Source organism: Alosa alosa, chromosome 11 (genome assembly GCF_017589495.1).
Source record: "Alosa alosa isolate M-15738 ecotype Scorff River chromosome 11, AALO_Geno_1.1, whole genome shotgun sequence".
Classification (NCBI taxonomy): Eukaryota; Metazoa; Chordata; class Actinopteri; order Clupeiformes; family Clupeidae; genus Alosa; species Alosa alosa.
In genome coordinates, this window is record NC_063199.1 from 10475910 (window position 1) to 10492039 (window position 16130).

Below are 16130 nucleotides of genomic sequence, written 5' to 3' on the forward strand. Positions count from 1 at the left end.
AAGCTGGAGTCTTTGCATAATTAAGAGTGCAGTCACTGTGTGGGTGACACAGGTGATTTGCAAGATGGAAGCCTGTGAGTTTGCTAATGGTGCTTCAGATGCTCACACAAACACAGTGTAAGTGAGTTATTTGGTGTGTTAGATCTCCCACGCCCCAATACACTTGAGTGGGTGGGAAAATGAGACACCAGTCTTAGTGGTTGATCACGCAAATGAACGGAGTAAAAGCAGGAAAACCCTCCAAAATATTTCACTTCACCAACTATGTAACAGTGTCCGTTTAAACACACACGCACACGCACACACACACACACACAGAGAGGCTCCAGCGGCGATGGGCAGCCAGAGAGACCTCCGGGATGAGAGATGGCCTCCAGCGAGATGGTAATGACGGGGGAATAATGCTTTTTCATCTCTCCTCCTCTCTCATTCTGTCAGATGATGCAGTGCGCATTAGCGTTTACGCTATTGATCTCACAAATAACGCAGAGAGAGAGAGAGAGAGAGAGAGAGAGAGAGAGCTGAGGAGGAGGGATGGGTGGTGTGGGATGGAGCGGCTCCAACAGCAGGCAGGGCCCCAGCAGAATTGACTGGCTCCGGCCCGGCAGCGCTCTAACTCAGGCTGACAGGTTTCCCGGCCGCCCCCACTCTCCAGCACCGGCACACAGCCCCCATGCCTTTCATTCTGCCCACAACCCCCTGCACTCCTGATCAAAGCGGTCGGGCAGCCACCTTATCTCCGGGCCTCTGCTCTCTCTCTCTCTCTCTCTCCCTTGCTCTCCCTCTGTGGTTCCTCTGGCTCTATCCCCTCACTAAAACACCAAAGGGAATCCTTCACTCCCACTGCCTGACAGGGAGAAATTGGGGTAAGGCCCTGCAGAGGGAGGATACCATTCAGATCAGAGAATACCGAGCTCACTCACACAGTGGCTCTGCTGCTTCGCACTGCATGACCTTTTGAATTCCGATGTCCGATGATGTCCACCCAACATAACACATCCCTCACAGCTATGCACACTGTTATTTTTTAATCACTTAACATTTAACAAAAACATTCTTTGACATGAGGTTATTCAATTATAAAGGCCTCCATATTTTGAAGATAATGAGCCTTTGGAGGGAGGTAGGAGATGACCAGAGGCACCCAGTGCGAACGCCTGCTCGGCTGCTCCCGTGCCGTCCAGCTGTGCGTCTAGTGCAGCCGGCAGCAGCCAGTCTAGGCCTGAGTTGAGAGGTGTAATGGGGAGGAGGGGGGAACGTGTAATGAGAGACTGTGAGAACTCGCAGACCTTGTGAAAAGAAGCACCCTGTCGCTTCCAGGAGAAGTTGATGAACATTTTTTACACCATTTCAGAATGGCAGAGGGAAGAAAAAAGAAGCTGAGGAGAGTTGTCTCTCCTCTAATTGGGGCTCTGAGAGCGAGAGAGAGGTAAACGGAAAAAATCAGCGAACGAGTCAGAGAGAGAGAGAGAGAGAGAGAGAGAGAGAGAGAGAGAGGGAGGGAGAGAGAGGAGTTAGAATTGTTGTTTATTTATCAGAGAGAAAAAACAAGCATCTCTCCTGAGCCCGTCTTTAATAGAGCAGTCGTTTTGAAGGGCGAGGTTTTCACCATGTGTAAATAATGCACTCTCTACTTCACTCCCTCAGTCGTCTGGTAACATGCCTCTGCTCCATCTCTCCTCTCCCTCTCACTTAGAGGCATACTAATGAAGCTCTCTGAGATGTCAGTCAACACAAACAAACAAACAAACACTCAACTATAACTATACCTCCTACTGAGACAGTGACTAGATCAAAACAGCCAGAGATGATGAAATAGTGTCATCAGCAAGGACAATATTCCATCAAACAGCTAAATAAAAAACAACATTAACAACAACAACCAAAAAAAATATTTCACTTCATAATGCCTCAGTGCAGAGTGAAGAAATGCATCATCTCATCAAGACAGTGTTCCTTTGACTTCTCACTGCACCTTTGTGCTGTGACACTTTGTGTTTCGATCTGAACATGCACTATTTGCGAGGCTTGTGACCTAGAAAATATATCACTTTTTTTCAGTAGTGCGAAGAGGTATGAAAGTGATGAAAAGTAAAGCTTTTTTAGTGTGTCCCCTCAGATCTCCAGCTGACGCTTACAGAGGTAACGAAAGAGATTGAGAAGGAGGAAGAAAAGAAGAGAGAGAGAGAGAGAGAGAGAGAGAGAGAGGAACTTTCAGAGGACGTGTGTTGGCTCTCACCTTGATGGCATAGTTGACGAGTGGGTCTTTGGCGTAGGAGGCCGTGTAGTAGACGGCATCTCCGGCCTCGCAGCAGGGCTTGCCCGTGGTCAGCCTGAAGTGGGACCAGCTGTCTGTGCCGAAACGCACGTGGTCCTTCTGGCCGGCCATGAAGCGGTCTTCGCACTTGCCGGCCAGCTTGCGCAGCGTGTCCGTGTGCAGGCCGCGGATGCGGCCCACCACCTCCTCCCAGCTGTCCATGCCCTTGTAGAGAGCCTGCCTCTGAGGCTTGGCGCTGGCTGCTGCGCTGGCTGCTGCCCCGGCTCCGCTGGCGGGCACCCGGCCTGTGGTGCGAGCTCGGCCTGCCAGGGACTCGGCGCTGCGGCAGCCCCGCCACTCGCGGCCAGCCGTGGCGCTGTTGGCGGTGGCGGCGCCAGTGGCCAGGCATGAGAGGCTGTTGGCGGGCCGGCCCTTGCCCACGATGGTGGGCCGCTCCAGCGAGTCGCCTGACTCGTGGTCCAGCGCACCGCGCGCCTCCGAGCTGAGTGAGGAGCTCTGGCTGGCCGTCTCCCAGGTGGAGTCCAGGTCGTAGAGCGGGTTGGCCACACTCAGGTTGGTGCCGCCAGGTTTGGCCTCGGCACGCGGCCGCAGTGGCATCACCTCCCTGGTGAGGTGGGCATCAGGCGCGGAGGTGCGCCCACCGGTGCCCTTCTTGGGGAGGGGAGGCGGCGTGTCCTTGACCGCTGACTCAGGGGCATCCGGGTCGACTGAGGCGAGAGTGTCGTCCGAGGCCTTGACGTTCCTGGGGTGCTTCAGAGGGATCATGTTGGCTCTGGACTGACCTGTAGGATCAAAGACAACACAAAGTCACTCTTACATCAAACTGAAACACAATGACAATAGGCCCTTTCGCACTGTAGGAACTTTTTGCAGTTCCTAGAACATACAGTTCCAAGAACCAAGTTTTTTTGCACATTCAGACAGCATGGAACTGGGGATTAAAAAGTTCCTCTGACTGCAGTTCCTATACTGTAACTATTTGAGCTCCTACTTAGGGGTACGGCCTTTTCCCTGTGCATAGGAACCATGACTAATGTGTATGCCAAGACAGCAGAAGCCACATTTAAAAAAAAATCTCTGTAAAATTAATTCAACTTCTGTTCTAATTTGCATAACATACAAACTGCATGAGAAGGCTACAGACACTGACTCTTGTCATGAAAACGAATGCTTTCTGAACAGATGAGAATTTTTTTTATTAACAATGTTCATTCTTTCTTTTTAAATGTTTCCTGATACCATGAGCCTCTAGATTGTCAATACACTTCAGTAGCTAGTAACTAAATAGCAATGCTATCTGTTTCTTTACTTAATTGTTCATGTAATAATTGGGCTTCTAATGTGTGTTAAGTCATCTCAGAGTTCCTAGTGTGTGTGAATGCAAACAGAAAAAAAGCCCCAGGAACTGTGTAGTTCTAGGGGTAGCCTCTCCAGTTACAGTAGTAGAACTGTGTTCTTAGAACTGTTGTGTCCGAATGTGCCTAATAAGCAGCGACAGCGTCGACGCCTGAGAAAAGGTGGGCCCAGGTGTGATACTTGAATGCTCTGAGTTCCTGCTGCTTTGGATAAAAGCGTCAGCTTAATCCTACTTTAACTGTTTACTTTAACTTAGCTTCCCTATTGACAAACCACACCACAGCTCCCCGGGTAAAACAGTAGGCCCAGATGGCCCTTGTGGTGCCCATCTATGGCCGGTCTCTGGAGGGATGAACCAGACAAATCCCAGGGGGAGGTCTCCTGGGGAGGAGTCAGGACCTCCAGAGGGACAGCTGGAGAGAGGGCTGTCCAACCGCCCGTGTGAGGGTGAGATAAAAACTCAAATCTCATTTCTGGCCAACACCAGTGAGGCTTAAAGAGGCAAGTAAAGGGTGATTTTGCCTGACAGCTTTAGTTAATTCTGCCCTAATTTTGACGACCAAGCTAAAAATCACAAAAGTATGTTCCATGTTAGAGAGAGGAAAAACAATAGTCAAGAGGAAGAAAATAGAAAGAATAATGACAATAGAAGTCTGAGAACTTCCCAGGACAGCTTGTGCATAAGATATGGGTTTAACTAATGTGAAAAAATAAACATGTACAGATATTCCAAGGCACTCGGTGTCTTCTACTAAAACATCTTTGAAATAAGATAGAAAAAAATATCAAAAGGGCCAGCTACATAAGATTGTAAGTTAGATATGAAGAATCCTGTTTCACGACCTGATAGCACTTAACATTGTCCACTTAAGCCACCATCAGCCCTCCAAAGACAGTGTAATCTCTACTCCTCTCCAGATGGGCTCCTGCCTCTAAGACTCTTAGGGCCATGATGTTATTTTTTCATCATGGAAACGACAGATCTCGTAATGAATGCCAGAAGAGGTTATTCTGGCCTTCCATTTTCGTAATGCTGAGTGTGTTGAGAAGATGTATAATAAAAAGTCTGTATAAGTAAAATCCAGAGCCCAAAGTATTTATTCTCCTCACCTTCCAAGTCTTACACAATCAAAAAGCTTTCTATTCACTAAATTAAGGATCCAAGTTTTGACCTCACCATAGTCGTAGACAAATACCGATCCCCATGTGTAAAGAATGCATACAAATCAAATCCTGGGGCAGTGCCTCGCTTAAAAATACCATTAATTATTGATTGATCACTGGCTGGGCTACATATTAATCAGAAACCAACCATGAGTGGAATATGGCACCTGGCACCATTAAAACACAATGAACCATGACATGGCAAAAACGTGTTGATGAGACCTTGTACTGTTTTGTTTTAACTTCCAATCATATTTTAATGATCCTACACGGTTGGGTGACGAGGCCTCCATTGCCAATAACAAGCTGTTCTTAATTCCTTTCCTGGTTAAATAAAGCTTCCAAAGAGTTTATCTTCTTTCCATCTAAACAAGTCTTCTTTGCACATGTGGCTGTTCAGGTGTTCCCTTGACTGACCCAAATAGATTGCTATTTCCTGGCACCTTTTCATGCATACTGGAACGTGAGCCAGGATTGCGACTTCTTGGTGAGTCTACCCCAGCCTCTATATACATCACACACACACAGGTACACACAGGCACATACACACACACACACAGGTACACACAGGCACACACACACACACACACGTGTCCCAGTCTTACACTTAATTTGGGTCCCAATGCTGTCTCTTGGGACCTTAACATGCTTGACACTGCTAATAACAACCCACCCATACCAAACCAGAAGAGTCTGATTTATATTCACTATGCAAAAGAGTTTCAGCCTCTCTTCTGGTGGATCAGGATAGCCCTGAGGTCATAAGAAGAGTTCCATTTCTAAAGGGGCGTCATAAATGCCAAACAGGGTTGGCCTGGGGCATCCAAGTCAATGAGGGGTTCCAAGTGCTCTATTCCCACACACAACAGAATTACACATTTCTATGCCCGAGAAAAAAAAAAAAACACCTACGCTGAAAGGGATGGAGAGAACATCATCAACCTAATTTTTGCCACTTCACAATGTGAAAATTAAATATTGTGAGGACTGACACTGTTTTAACAAATCACCTCCTGTTGATGACTTCCTTGTTTTTTTTCCCTCTCTCTCTCTCTGTGTGTGTGTGTGTGTGTGTGTGTGTGTGTGTTTGTGTGTTGTGTGTGTGTGTCTGTGTGTGTGTGTGTGTGTGTGTGTGTGTGTGTGTGTGTGTGTGTGTAGATCTGTTGGCAGTAATCTTATTGGATCTTCAGCACCGGTGCTGTGCCAACTAAAGGGCCAATGAGAGAAAGTGTAAGGTCAGAGTCACATGGGACAATCTCTTGACTGAATCCCTTCAATCTCCCTTCGATGGTCAGCAAGCTTGCTAAATTCCCCTCTCATCATAAAAGGTAACAGAAACACAATTCCAATCATACAACACTGACAAAGTAAAAGCCAGCCTTCTCCTCCACATAAACGTCTTTAACGTTGCTGTTAAAACTACCCATCAGAAACCCATGTCACCCTCTCAAAGGCTTAGGATTCCAGCACTACAAAACTCCTTGTGGCACTTTGAAAGCAGAGCAGAGGGGGAAGAAAGAAAACAAGACAGCTACATGATAAAGCATGACAGATCACCATTCCTTTGATCCCCCCATCCCACCCCACCCCACCCCACCCCGATTCTCACAGGTGTAGATTAGCAACAGGACAGCCAGCAAAAGTCAGCTTTACACTCACCTCTCCTCCCTGCTCACTGATCTCCTATCACAGCTCACCGTGCGCAGGATTAACATATGGCAAGCCTGATAGCACACTCCACTGACCTGAGTGCAGCACTGCCAAGTGCCAACACAGACAGCGCAGCACAGAGCAGAGAGATAAACAAGCAAGGCGAAATCTACAGATAACATGCGAGAGTGAGACAGGGAGCGAGAGAGGGAGAGAGAGAGAGAGAGAGAGAGAAAAAACCCTACCTCTTTTGCTCTGTGCCTCCCCACTAAATGCTACAAAGTTCAGAGAAGTGGCGGTGGCGGCGGAAGCATGAGCAGCATCCTTGCTGCTAAGCGTGCTCAGCGAGCTCTTTTAAGATTTCCTGCTGCGCCACTCGCCACCAGGCAGGAGAGACCTGCTCACACTGTCTCCACACTCTCAAAGACCGACACAGAGTGAGAGAGAGAGAGTGTGAGAGAGAGAGGGAGAGGGAGGGAGGGAGGGAGTAGGAGGGAGAGAGGGAAAGGTAGCCAGCCATGCTCCCTCCTCTCTACTGACACTTCACAAAGGGGAGGGGTGCTAGAGTGTGTGTGTGTGTGTGTGTGTGTGTGTTTGTGTGTGTGTATATTGGCAGCAGAGCGACAGATAAAGACAATCAATACAGTTCATTTTTCGCTTTTATGAAGGATATTGTTGTTTGTAGCACCAAACAATAAAATCTCTATCAGAGCATTCAATAAGTTTTCCACTGTGCTGTCTGTAATAGTGAGTTGTAGTAAGTCAGGCGAAAGTGCATGTGCTTTGTGTGACAGAGTAGCAGAAGACAGGCTTTTGCAGAAATCGTGACACTGCATGCAACCATGATGGTGACTAGTTCTTTCTAATGTTGCTAATAGTTCTTTCATTAACCTCCAGAAATCAGTAGAGGAGCTGTTTTTTCACACCCACACACAAAAACCTATAGACACACAAAAGCTCACAAATGGTCACCCCATTAAGAAGATCAAAGTGCCACACATGGCTCACACAGCAGGCCACACACACACACACACGCACACACACACACACACACGAGCACACACTCCTGGCTGCTCACAAAAGGCCCACCAAGGGGCTTAACACACATGTCATTAGGGAGCAATGAGAAAAGCCCTTTTCCAGAAGCTTCCCAGGGCCTGCAGGATGCATCAGAGCCTTGTCAATGCCAGGCAGCGTCCCCTGCCCAGGCTCTGGCTGGGCCGTTAGTCACAGGGAAACTCAACTTCCTCCGCACATAGCTGAGGCAGCGGCAAACGGCTTGAGCACAGAGAGCTGAACAGAGAGAGGTCAGATGGAGAACAATGCATAATGACCGCAATCATACGGGTCAGAGGACACAGTGAGGGAAGAGAGTGAGAGAGAGAGAGAGAGAGAGAGAGAGAGGAGGTGGGGTGGATGATAAGGGTGGTAGTCTACACAACTAGGACTACAACTTGTACTGCCTGTGCTGTCGTCTCATTCATTTTAAACTTCAGAAACGTCATCCTTTTGCGCAAAATAACACAGTGAAGTGCAGCCAGAGATCCACATACATCTACATGGCTGAGTGGCTGTGAGGAGAATGATGGAAGGCCTATATTGTATTTTGAGTGACAAGGGCAAAATAAACAATACAAAATAATAAGTACAGAATATGCCTCCTATGCCACCCTATTTCAGGGATACATTATCTTACATTTTCACCTGTCAAAGAGCTGAGCCCAAAAATGGTGAGCATCCTGACACATAAGTGAGGAAAAATTAATTTCACATATTCTTTTCTGTCAGATAAAACAGCATCACTAAGGTGTACTAATACAGTATGCATGAGAGTTACACTTTTCAGTGTAAAAAATACATCTCACATTTCCAAATTGACACATTCACTTCCTTACATATCATTTTTACCACAATTAGCTGTCTGCTGGGGAGGGGGAAACTGCCTCAAGAGTTCTTTGCGAGATAACTAGCATCCTAGAGTTTCAGACTGAAAGCTCCTGATTTCTATTTCCATTGTAAAGACTATGCAAGTTTCATTAGTATGTGGAAACATGGGACATCATTAGGGAGGTATGGGGAGAGTCGCCAATGCCAACCCTCTCCCAAAATATGTCAGTTATGGAACAGCATGTAACTGGGTTAGAGGCGGTCATGTTTGTCCTAAAAACCAGGCAGCTTCACACTCAGTCACACAGCAAGGAATGTGGCGTGCAATTGCAATGTATGACTATAATCTTAATCACTTGCCAGCCAAGCTGTTATATTGATTTTAGTGATCTCAGTGGGCAGTGGGTCTGTGTGAGGCTAGAATGTCAATGTACACTTTTGGCACAGAAGGATAGGAGAGGGCAGGGCAGCCAATTAGTCATTCTATTTCTATCTAGTTTCTCTTTCCTCTCATGAATAATGCCTCTGCTTTCACAGTAACTTTAGTGAGTCAGGTGCAGATCATCTCATTTGAACTCTGGACCTGTGGATCTGAGTCTGGGATGATGTTGGTGACTCAAGAAGAATATCACTTACATTGCTTAAATTGGACTGCCAAGTTTTTACTTAACTTGGTAATGACAAGAACTGATCACTTTGACTAGATTCACAACAACAATCATGAAATTATATTCATTCTCTATTGAAAACTACACGAGTAAGCAAATGACAGCAATAACATGGACTGTACGGGTGCAAACCAACAGTACAGAGGCACACTGGTTTCTCTACAATAGCAGGCGCAGGCCAGGGAGTGCACAACAGCATTGTGATTTTTCTTGTAGTCATGGTAACCCAACCCCTGACAGTTTCTGAAGAGGAACACTCAAGTTTTGATGAGACTGTGCAGGAGTTTTACAACTGTCACGACGACTACAAAAACTACTGATGCACATTCGAATAATACTATCTACTGAGACAGAGTGGAGCAAAGGCAGAAAGACAGTAACAAACAACAAGTCCAGCTTTTACTTCCGTATCCCTCCCTTTGTGGCTAAATTCTTTACGCCAGTTGGAAAATCCTGGCAGACCATGGAGACAGTGAGTGGGAGACCAGCGCTCCCAGCGTTCCCAGTGTGTGCTCTTACCCAGGTTGCTGTAGGTGGCGCTGCAAGAGCTGGAGGCGGGCGAGTACGAGTGACTGCCTTCCTCCTCCTGCTCCCCGAGGCTGGCACTGCCCTCGCTGGCTGACGCAAGGATGGGCCTGGCGCTCGAGGCGCAGGCCTCAGCCACTGACGACAACTCTAGCTTGGCCGGCAGGGAGGCAGCGGTGGGCATTTCGCTTTCGGCCGACTCCATCTGCGCTTGGCTGTAAGGGGGGAGGGGGGAGATGGTGGGGAGAGAGAGAGAGAAGGAGAAAATGCAGAGGAAAGGGAAATGAGTTGGGACAGTTAACATGACAAGCAAAGTAGGCCATCATCTATGATGACAAACTCGGAACCAAATTGGACTTCCTGGTTCCTCAGCTCAATAAAACCAATGCAAAAGGGGCAGCCGTGGCCTTAAGGGGCAGCCGTGGTCTACTGGTTAGCGCTTCGGACTTGTAACTGGAGGGTTGCCGGTTCGAACCCCGACCAGTAGGCACGGCTGAAGTGCCCTTGAGCAAGGCACCTACATTAACACCTGACTGCTCCCCGAGCGCCGCTGTTGTTGCAGGCAGCTCACTGCACCGGGATTAGTGTGTGCTTCACCTCACTGTGTGCCGAGTGTGTTTCACTAATTCACAGATTGGGATAAATGCAGAAACCAAATTTCCCCTCACGGGATCAAAAGAGTATATATACTTATACTTAAAAAAAAAAATCCTCGATGCTTAACACTGAAAAACAGATAACGCTTAACACTGAAAAACTTAAAAGAACATTTAAGCAATGTAGTACCTTATTTTAGTGCCTATATTGAACAGGTTCAAGTGTGCACTTAGCTAATGATTGCACTATATGCTCTCCTAGCTTTTGGACTGCCTCTCAGTGAAACATTCAGCAGTTTAGACTAGGCGACCAGATGCGGAGAAGCAAGCTGATTATGAGTGTGAGGAAGAATTAACACGTCTTTCTCTGCTGACTATGAAGTAAGTTTTGTGGAGATGTGCCAGACACCAAAGTGTTATTAGCACCTGTTTTATAAGATGCCAGTAGGAAAGTGTGTCGGTGTGTGTGTGTGTGTGTGTGTGTGTGTGTGTGTGTGTGTGTGTGTGTGTGTGTGTGGGTGAAAACCACAAAATGAACCATTTGTGTGTAATTTCCCACAAAAACATGTTCCACACAGACAATCACTGAACAAGACAAATAAATGCACATCACCTTTACAGTCACTGAAAAGTATTGGCACCCCTTTAGAAATGTTGGTTTTTAAGCAAAATACACACACTTTTGGAGTTTGTTTGAGAAAACAACACAAAATATCACCAAAATGCTGCAGGAAGTGAATACTGTCAAACTGACATGGCCAAAAGACTTGGCACCCTTCACAAAAAGTGTCTTTTGCACTGATAAAAGCACTTTTCATTGTCAAAATCCAGTGCTAAGGTTATGGGTAGTCAATAGTCAGCTGTGATAGCACTTCTGATAAATATCAGTCCATTTCTAATGAACAAAACAGAATACTGAAACAAAATTATAGAACTAACTGGCAGTTACCTATTGTCTCTCATTTATATGGTTTTGGTTCAGTATTCTGTTTTGTTCATGCTTATAAAACAGCAGTATGTTTGGATGAGGAAGAATAAAGCATACACTGTAATGTGCACCCTGTCTAAACTGATGCATGGCAATAACTAGGTAGATAGATAGATAGATAGATAGATAGATAGATAGATAGATAGATAGATAGATAGATAGATACTTTATTGATCCCCAGGGGAAATTCAAGGTGATACTTTAGGCCTTAAGGGGTAGGGTAGAGTCATTCAAATATTTGGAAATCCTTGGAGAAAATATCATACTGTCCAAAGAAACCAATAGAAATGTACAGTAAAGTGACTAAACTTGAGTCTATTGTCCATTAGAAATGGACTGATATTTCTTAGGAATGTTCCCACAGCTGACGTCTGACTACCCATAACCTTAGCACTGGATTTTGACAATGATCGTGTCAGTTTAACAGTATTCACTTCCTGCAGCATTTTGGTGATATTTTGTGTTGGATTTGGGGAAATCAATTGTTGTTTCAGTTGTGTTGAGCTATTGAAATGGTCCTAGTTTGTTTGTTCTCTCAAACAAAGTCCAAAAGTTTGTGTATTTTGCTTAAAAAACAACATTTCTAAAAGGGTGGCAATACTTTCATCAGTCACTGTATATTAACTGAGAATTTCATCAAATAATACAATATTCCACCACTCGCAGAGCTCTCTGACGGGATGAGAATCTAATGGATAATGAATGGTACCTGGACCTGAGGCCCTCTGATGTCTTCAGATTGACTGCTGTGCTTTGTTCATAATGCAGTCACCCACTGGTTCATTCAATGATTTAGACATGAATCAAAAGATTCTTGCTGTGTGCGTTCTGCAACTATTATTTATGGAGGGCTTAAATTATGTATTCAGATCGCAGATGCAGATAATTCTATTAGAGAAACACATTGCTGCACAGCTGCAGCTAGAGAATTTCACCCGTCCAAACTATTGAAGGCCATCAATCAATGTGGCCCTAGGGGAAAGTACTCTCCTGCAATTATGGTGACTTAAATAGGAGCAAGCTACACAGGTATGACACATGGTAGAAGCAAATGTTCCCGTAAAGGGTATGATCAGGTCAGCAGGCCAGCATCTTCACATGACCCCAAACGAGGTGGTGCGAGAAGACAGCCTGGTTTGGCCACATTCTTACTGGACCTGATCGGTGCAAATGCAGAATCTTTGGTAATCCTACAGGTGCTGTAGGAGGACCTGCTGAGATATAAAACAGGCCACGTGACATAGGCCGAGTAATGTTCTCCATACAGCATGTCACAACTGACCAACCTTATCACAACTACCGGTACTCATTTATCCCAATCCGTGAATTAGTGAAACACACAGCACACAGTGAACACATAGTGAGGTGAAGCACACACTAACCCTGAGCAGTAAGCTGCTTGCTACAGTGGCACTTGGGGAGCAGTGAGGGGTTAGGTGCTTTGCTCAAGGGCACTTCAGCCGTGGATGTGGGCATGGGAGAGCAGTGCTCAACCACTTCCCCCGCCCACATTTCACTACTGGGTCGGGGATCAACAGACAACCCTTCGGTTACAAGCCCAAAGCCCTAACCACCATGTCTGCCCCAGATGGCAAATCAAGATATGACAAAAATAACTTTTTACATCAGTAACAACACCTTGTCCTCCTAAATAAAACAAACTTTTACGTCTAACGTTTGGACCTCACAAACATTTACCCAACTATGACTATTTGTTTCACATGCAGTTGGCTGAAACTGTTCAGTGTCAAAAATCAATCAATCATGTCTAAGCTTCTGCAGCAAAGGAAGACATTTTCTGAGAGTTCTTTGGACACTTCCTGACAAAGCAACCAATTACATTTAAATGTAAGCGTGCACTTCTGGTTGACACAAAAGCATTAAAAATGGCCCGCAGCAGAAAACATGTGTGGTGTCTACATTTTGGTGGAGAGTGAGAGAGAGGAAGTGGGGTTTTGAGTAACAAAATATCCAAGAGCATTAAAGACAAATACAGTGAGAGATCATGGTGAGTATAATAACTACAATGAGAGATCATGGTAAGTATAATAACCATAGCCGAGGGAATCAACAACAGTAGCTACATGAGAAAAAAATAGCCAAAACCTAACATAGCTTTCAGTAGACCTCAGAAAAAGCCAAATGGGTTGGTGATGTTCACAAAAACAGCCAGAGAAAAACAAAACAAAAACAACGCAAAACACAAAAAGTTCTTGACTGTCACAGTATAGTATTTAATCAGATCAACAGGCTGCATTGTTAGGATGGTTCCACTGGTGATTTTTAACATATAATTTAGAACCTGTTGAACTTGCAGAAAGTTAGAGAATGCTGGAAAATATGGGGGTGGGGGCCATTCCATCCATTTGATCTACTTGTCTATGCTTCCAACCAGAAAAAAAACAAGCACAACTCCCACATCCAAGTTCTTGCTATGCTCACACTGGTACATATTACACAAAAAATCTCAACTGCACAACTTCAACAAATGTAAGCTCCAGACACTGGATGAAAAACCAACACCTCCCCAACAAATATCTGAGCCCACTGCGAGCACAACACGACAGCTTTCGGTGTTAGGACTTGTTCAAACAGTCTGAACGTGCCTTGTACTTATTGCAATGTTATTGCCTTGTGTGCATACCTAAACGTATGTGCCCACAAACAATATAGAACACACAAGCATGTGCGCACATACACACACGCACACACAGTGAGGCACTCCTCGCTAAGTCAACAGGACAGATGAAAGGTGTAAAGCGGAGCTTACCCTCTGTATTGGCTTACACAGTTCCCCATGAGAGCAAGTTTTGAGAGTAGCGGGTTGCGAGAAGTAGTCCTAGAGCAGGCACATTCTTCGAGGGTGAGGAATCCCTGGCTGCCTCAATGAGTGGGAGCTTTCCCTTTTTGCGTTAGGCTGGCTCTCTTTAACTCACTCAGCCTTTACTCTCCACAGCACTCACCTGTCTGAGGTGCTATTTGGCGTGGTGTCAATGAGCACGCCCATAATCAATCACTTGGCTCGTTCACAAGCTAAAGGCGGCTTAACCCCTCCTCTCCACCAAAGAAAACTAGACACTTTCCTGTCAACCCGTTGGCTACTGGTTTGCCAATCGAAACGCTTCTGTTGTGCTACTGGAGATGAGAGTCTGACGATGAATAAACGTCCTCTGACAGCTAAGAGCAAAAATGGGGAAGGACATTTGGGGCTTTCCCAAACACTATTCATTTAATGAGTATGATTTTATCACTCTAGGGATCAAAGGTTGTATGGTGAACATACTGCAGAGCTCCCATACCGCAGAGCACACAGGAAGTGCTTGCGACACCACAGGAAGTGGTTTATGTAGGTGGGGGAGATTGCAGGGTTGTCTATCCATCTACAAATGCAGGTCACATTACAGAATGTCAACAGGGCAAAGATCCTGTTGGCATGACAAGTTGGTTTTGTAATTTATGATTTGGTGGAGCAAACCAATTTCAATGGTCTGACAGAGTGTGAATCATAGGCTTGCCCTCTAACCAAACATAGTTATAAAAAAAATAAATAACTTCACAATAGAGTATAGTAGAAAGTAAGACCAAGTCATATAATTTCAGGCTGAAGTTCAGACTGTGTGGAGGCACATACTTGAATGATCAGAACATCATGCACAGTAAATGTGTATCAATCATGTGAAGTGTAAATACAGCGCCAAGACATGACTCTTGAAACCTGTTTTTTTTTACTCTACTGTGAGAAATAATAACAATAACCACTTACAAGTGCAATTCCATTTACAGAAGTCTGTGACAGGATGGTGTGTGACTGTGTGTCATAAAAACATGCCCAATTACAATTCACTCCTGCATCACAGGGTAATTCATGGTAGACTACTAAACATGTGAAGGCAGAATAGTCGCAAAGCAAGAAAAAAAAGCATGCATTCCATTTATGCATTGAATGTGTTTGGGAGAACTTCAGTAATTTCACTGCTATTATGCAATCAATTACCCATGCTGAGCTGAGTGAAATGAATGAGGCCACTAGCACCTGACTGTTATTGAGAGCAGTGTTAATGAGAGGGGGCAGGTACCACCAGGCACAGGGACTTGCACAGCTTCTGAAGAGCCAGTTGGGCCAGTCTGAAGCTCATTTTGCTTCCCAGCTCATAAATAAGACACATCTCTCGAAGGGTTTCAGTGTCCCTAATTACCAACAGGATGGACTGTATTTACATTTGACACAGACAAATATGAGGTCCTGTAAGCACCAGTTAGCTCAACCTCTTGAGACCCTTGTGGGGATGTGACAAGGCAGCGAGCTGATCATTACCAGTGACCCTTGCTGCCATCTGCCATCTTGATTTATGGGTCTTATTATGTGATGGACAGGGGCGAGTGGTTAGCCAGGCTGCTCACTGATGTATGGCCCCCCTGACAGGGTCAAGAGGAACTCAGGCATGGTGGAAAGACACAAAAAAGCCTTCAGCTACTCAGCAGTGCTCTCAGAGACGAGCCTTCAGACTTGGAAGCTTGGTATAAGGTCCAGGCACATCCTCCATAGCTTTTCATAAAGAGCTCTAGTGATTACAGTGTGTTGATTGAACTTCTCAAAATGAGGATTCACTTCTGATCAAAGTTTATATTTTAAACAGTTCACTGAGGGGCATATCGCATTTGGCTAATTAATCAGCGCCACTCTGTCCTTAAGAAACAGGAGTTGTTACATTTTCCAGATTGAGCATAGTACTCCTGCTGGAGCACATATAATTAACTGAAAATGATGGATGGTTGCACTATGCAATTAATTAGACAAAGCCAGGGGCAAATATTGAAAGGCTGCTGTACTTCACAGAAGAGAATATAAGCACAGCACATTCAATTGGATTGCCCTGCATCAATTAAATATTAAGGTAGCTCTACACAGTAATGACAGCGCATTACATGTACTTAAAAGGTTACCTCAGAGAGCAGTGAGGGTCAGAGAATAGTGAAAAATACTGTGAGGGTAATGGAATTTTAGAGCCTATGAAAGA

At 45.3% G+C, this 16130-nt stretch overlaps 1 protein-coding gene across 1 annotated transcript in view; it reads right to left on the reverse strand.

Moving 5' to 3' along the window:
- peak1 (pseudopodium-enriched atypical kinase 1) overlaps positions 1 to 16130 on the reverse strand; it is a 93259-nt gene that overhangs the window by 2736 nt on the left and 74393 nt on the right. Inside the window, 2 exon segments of the mRNA XM_048257018.1 lie at positions 2240 to 3060; positions 9523 to 9743. Coding sequence (XP_048112975.1) covers positions 2240 to 3060; positions 9523 to 9743 — 1042 coding nt within the window.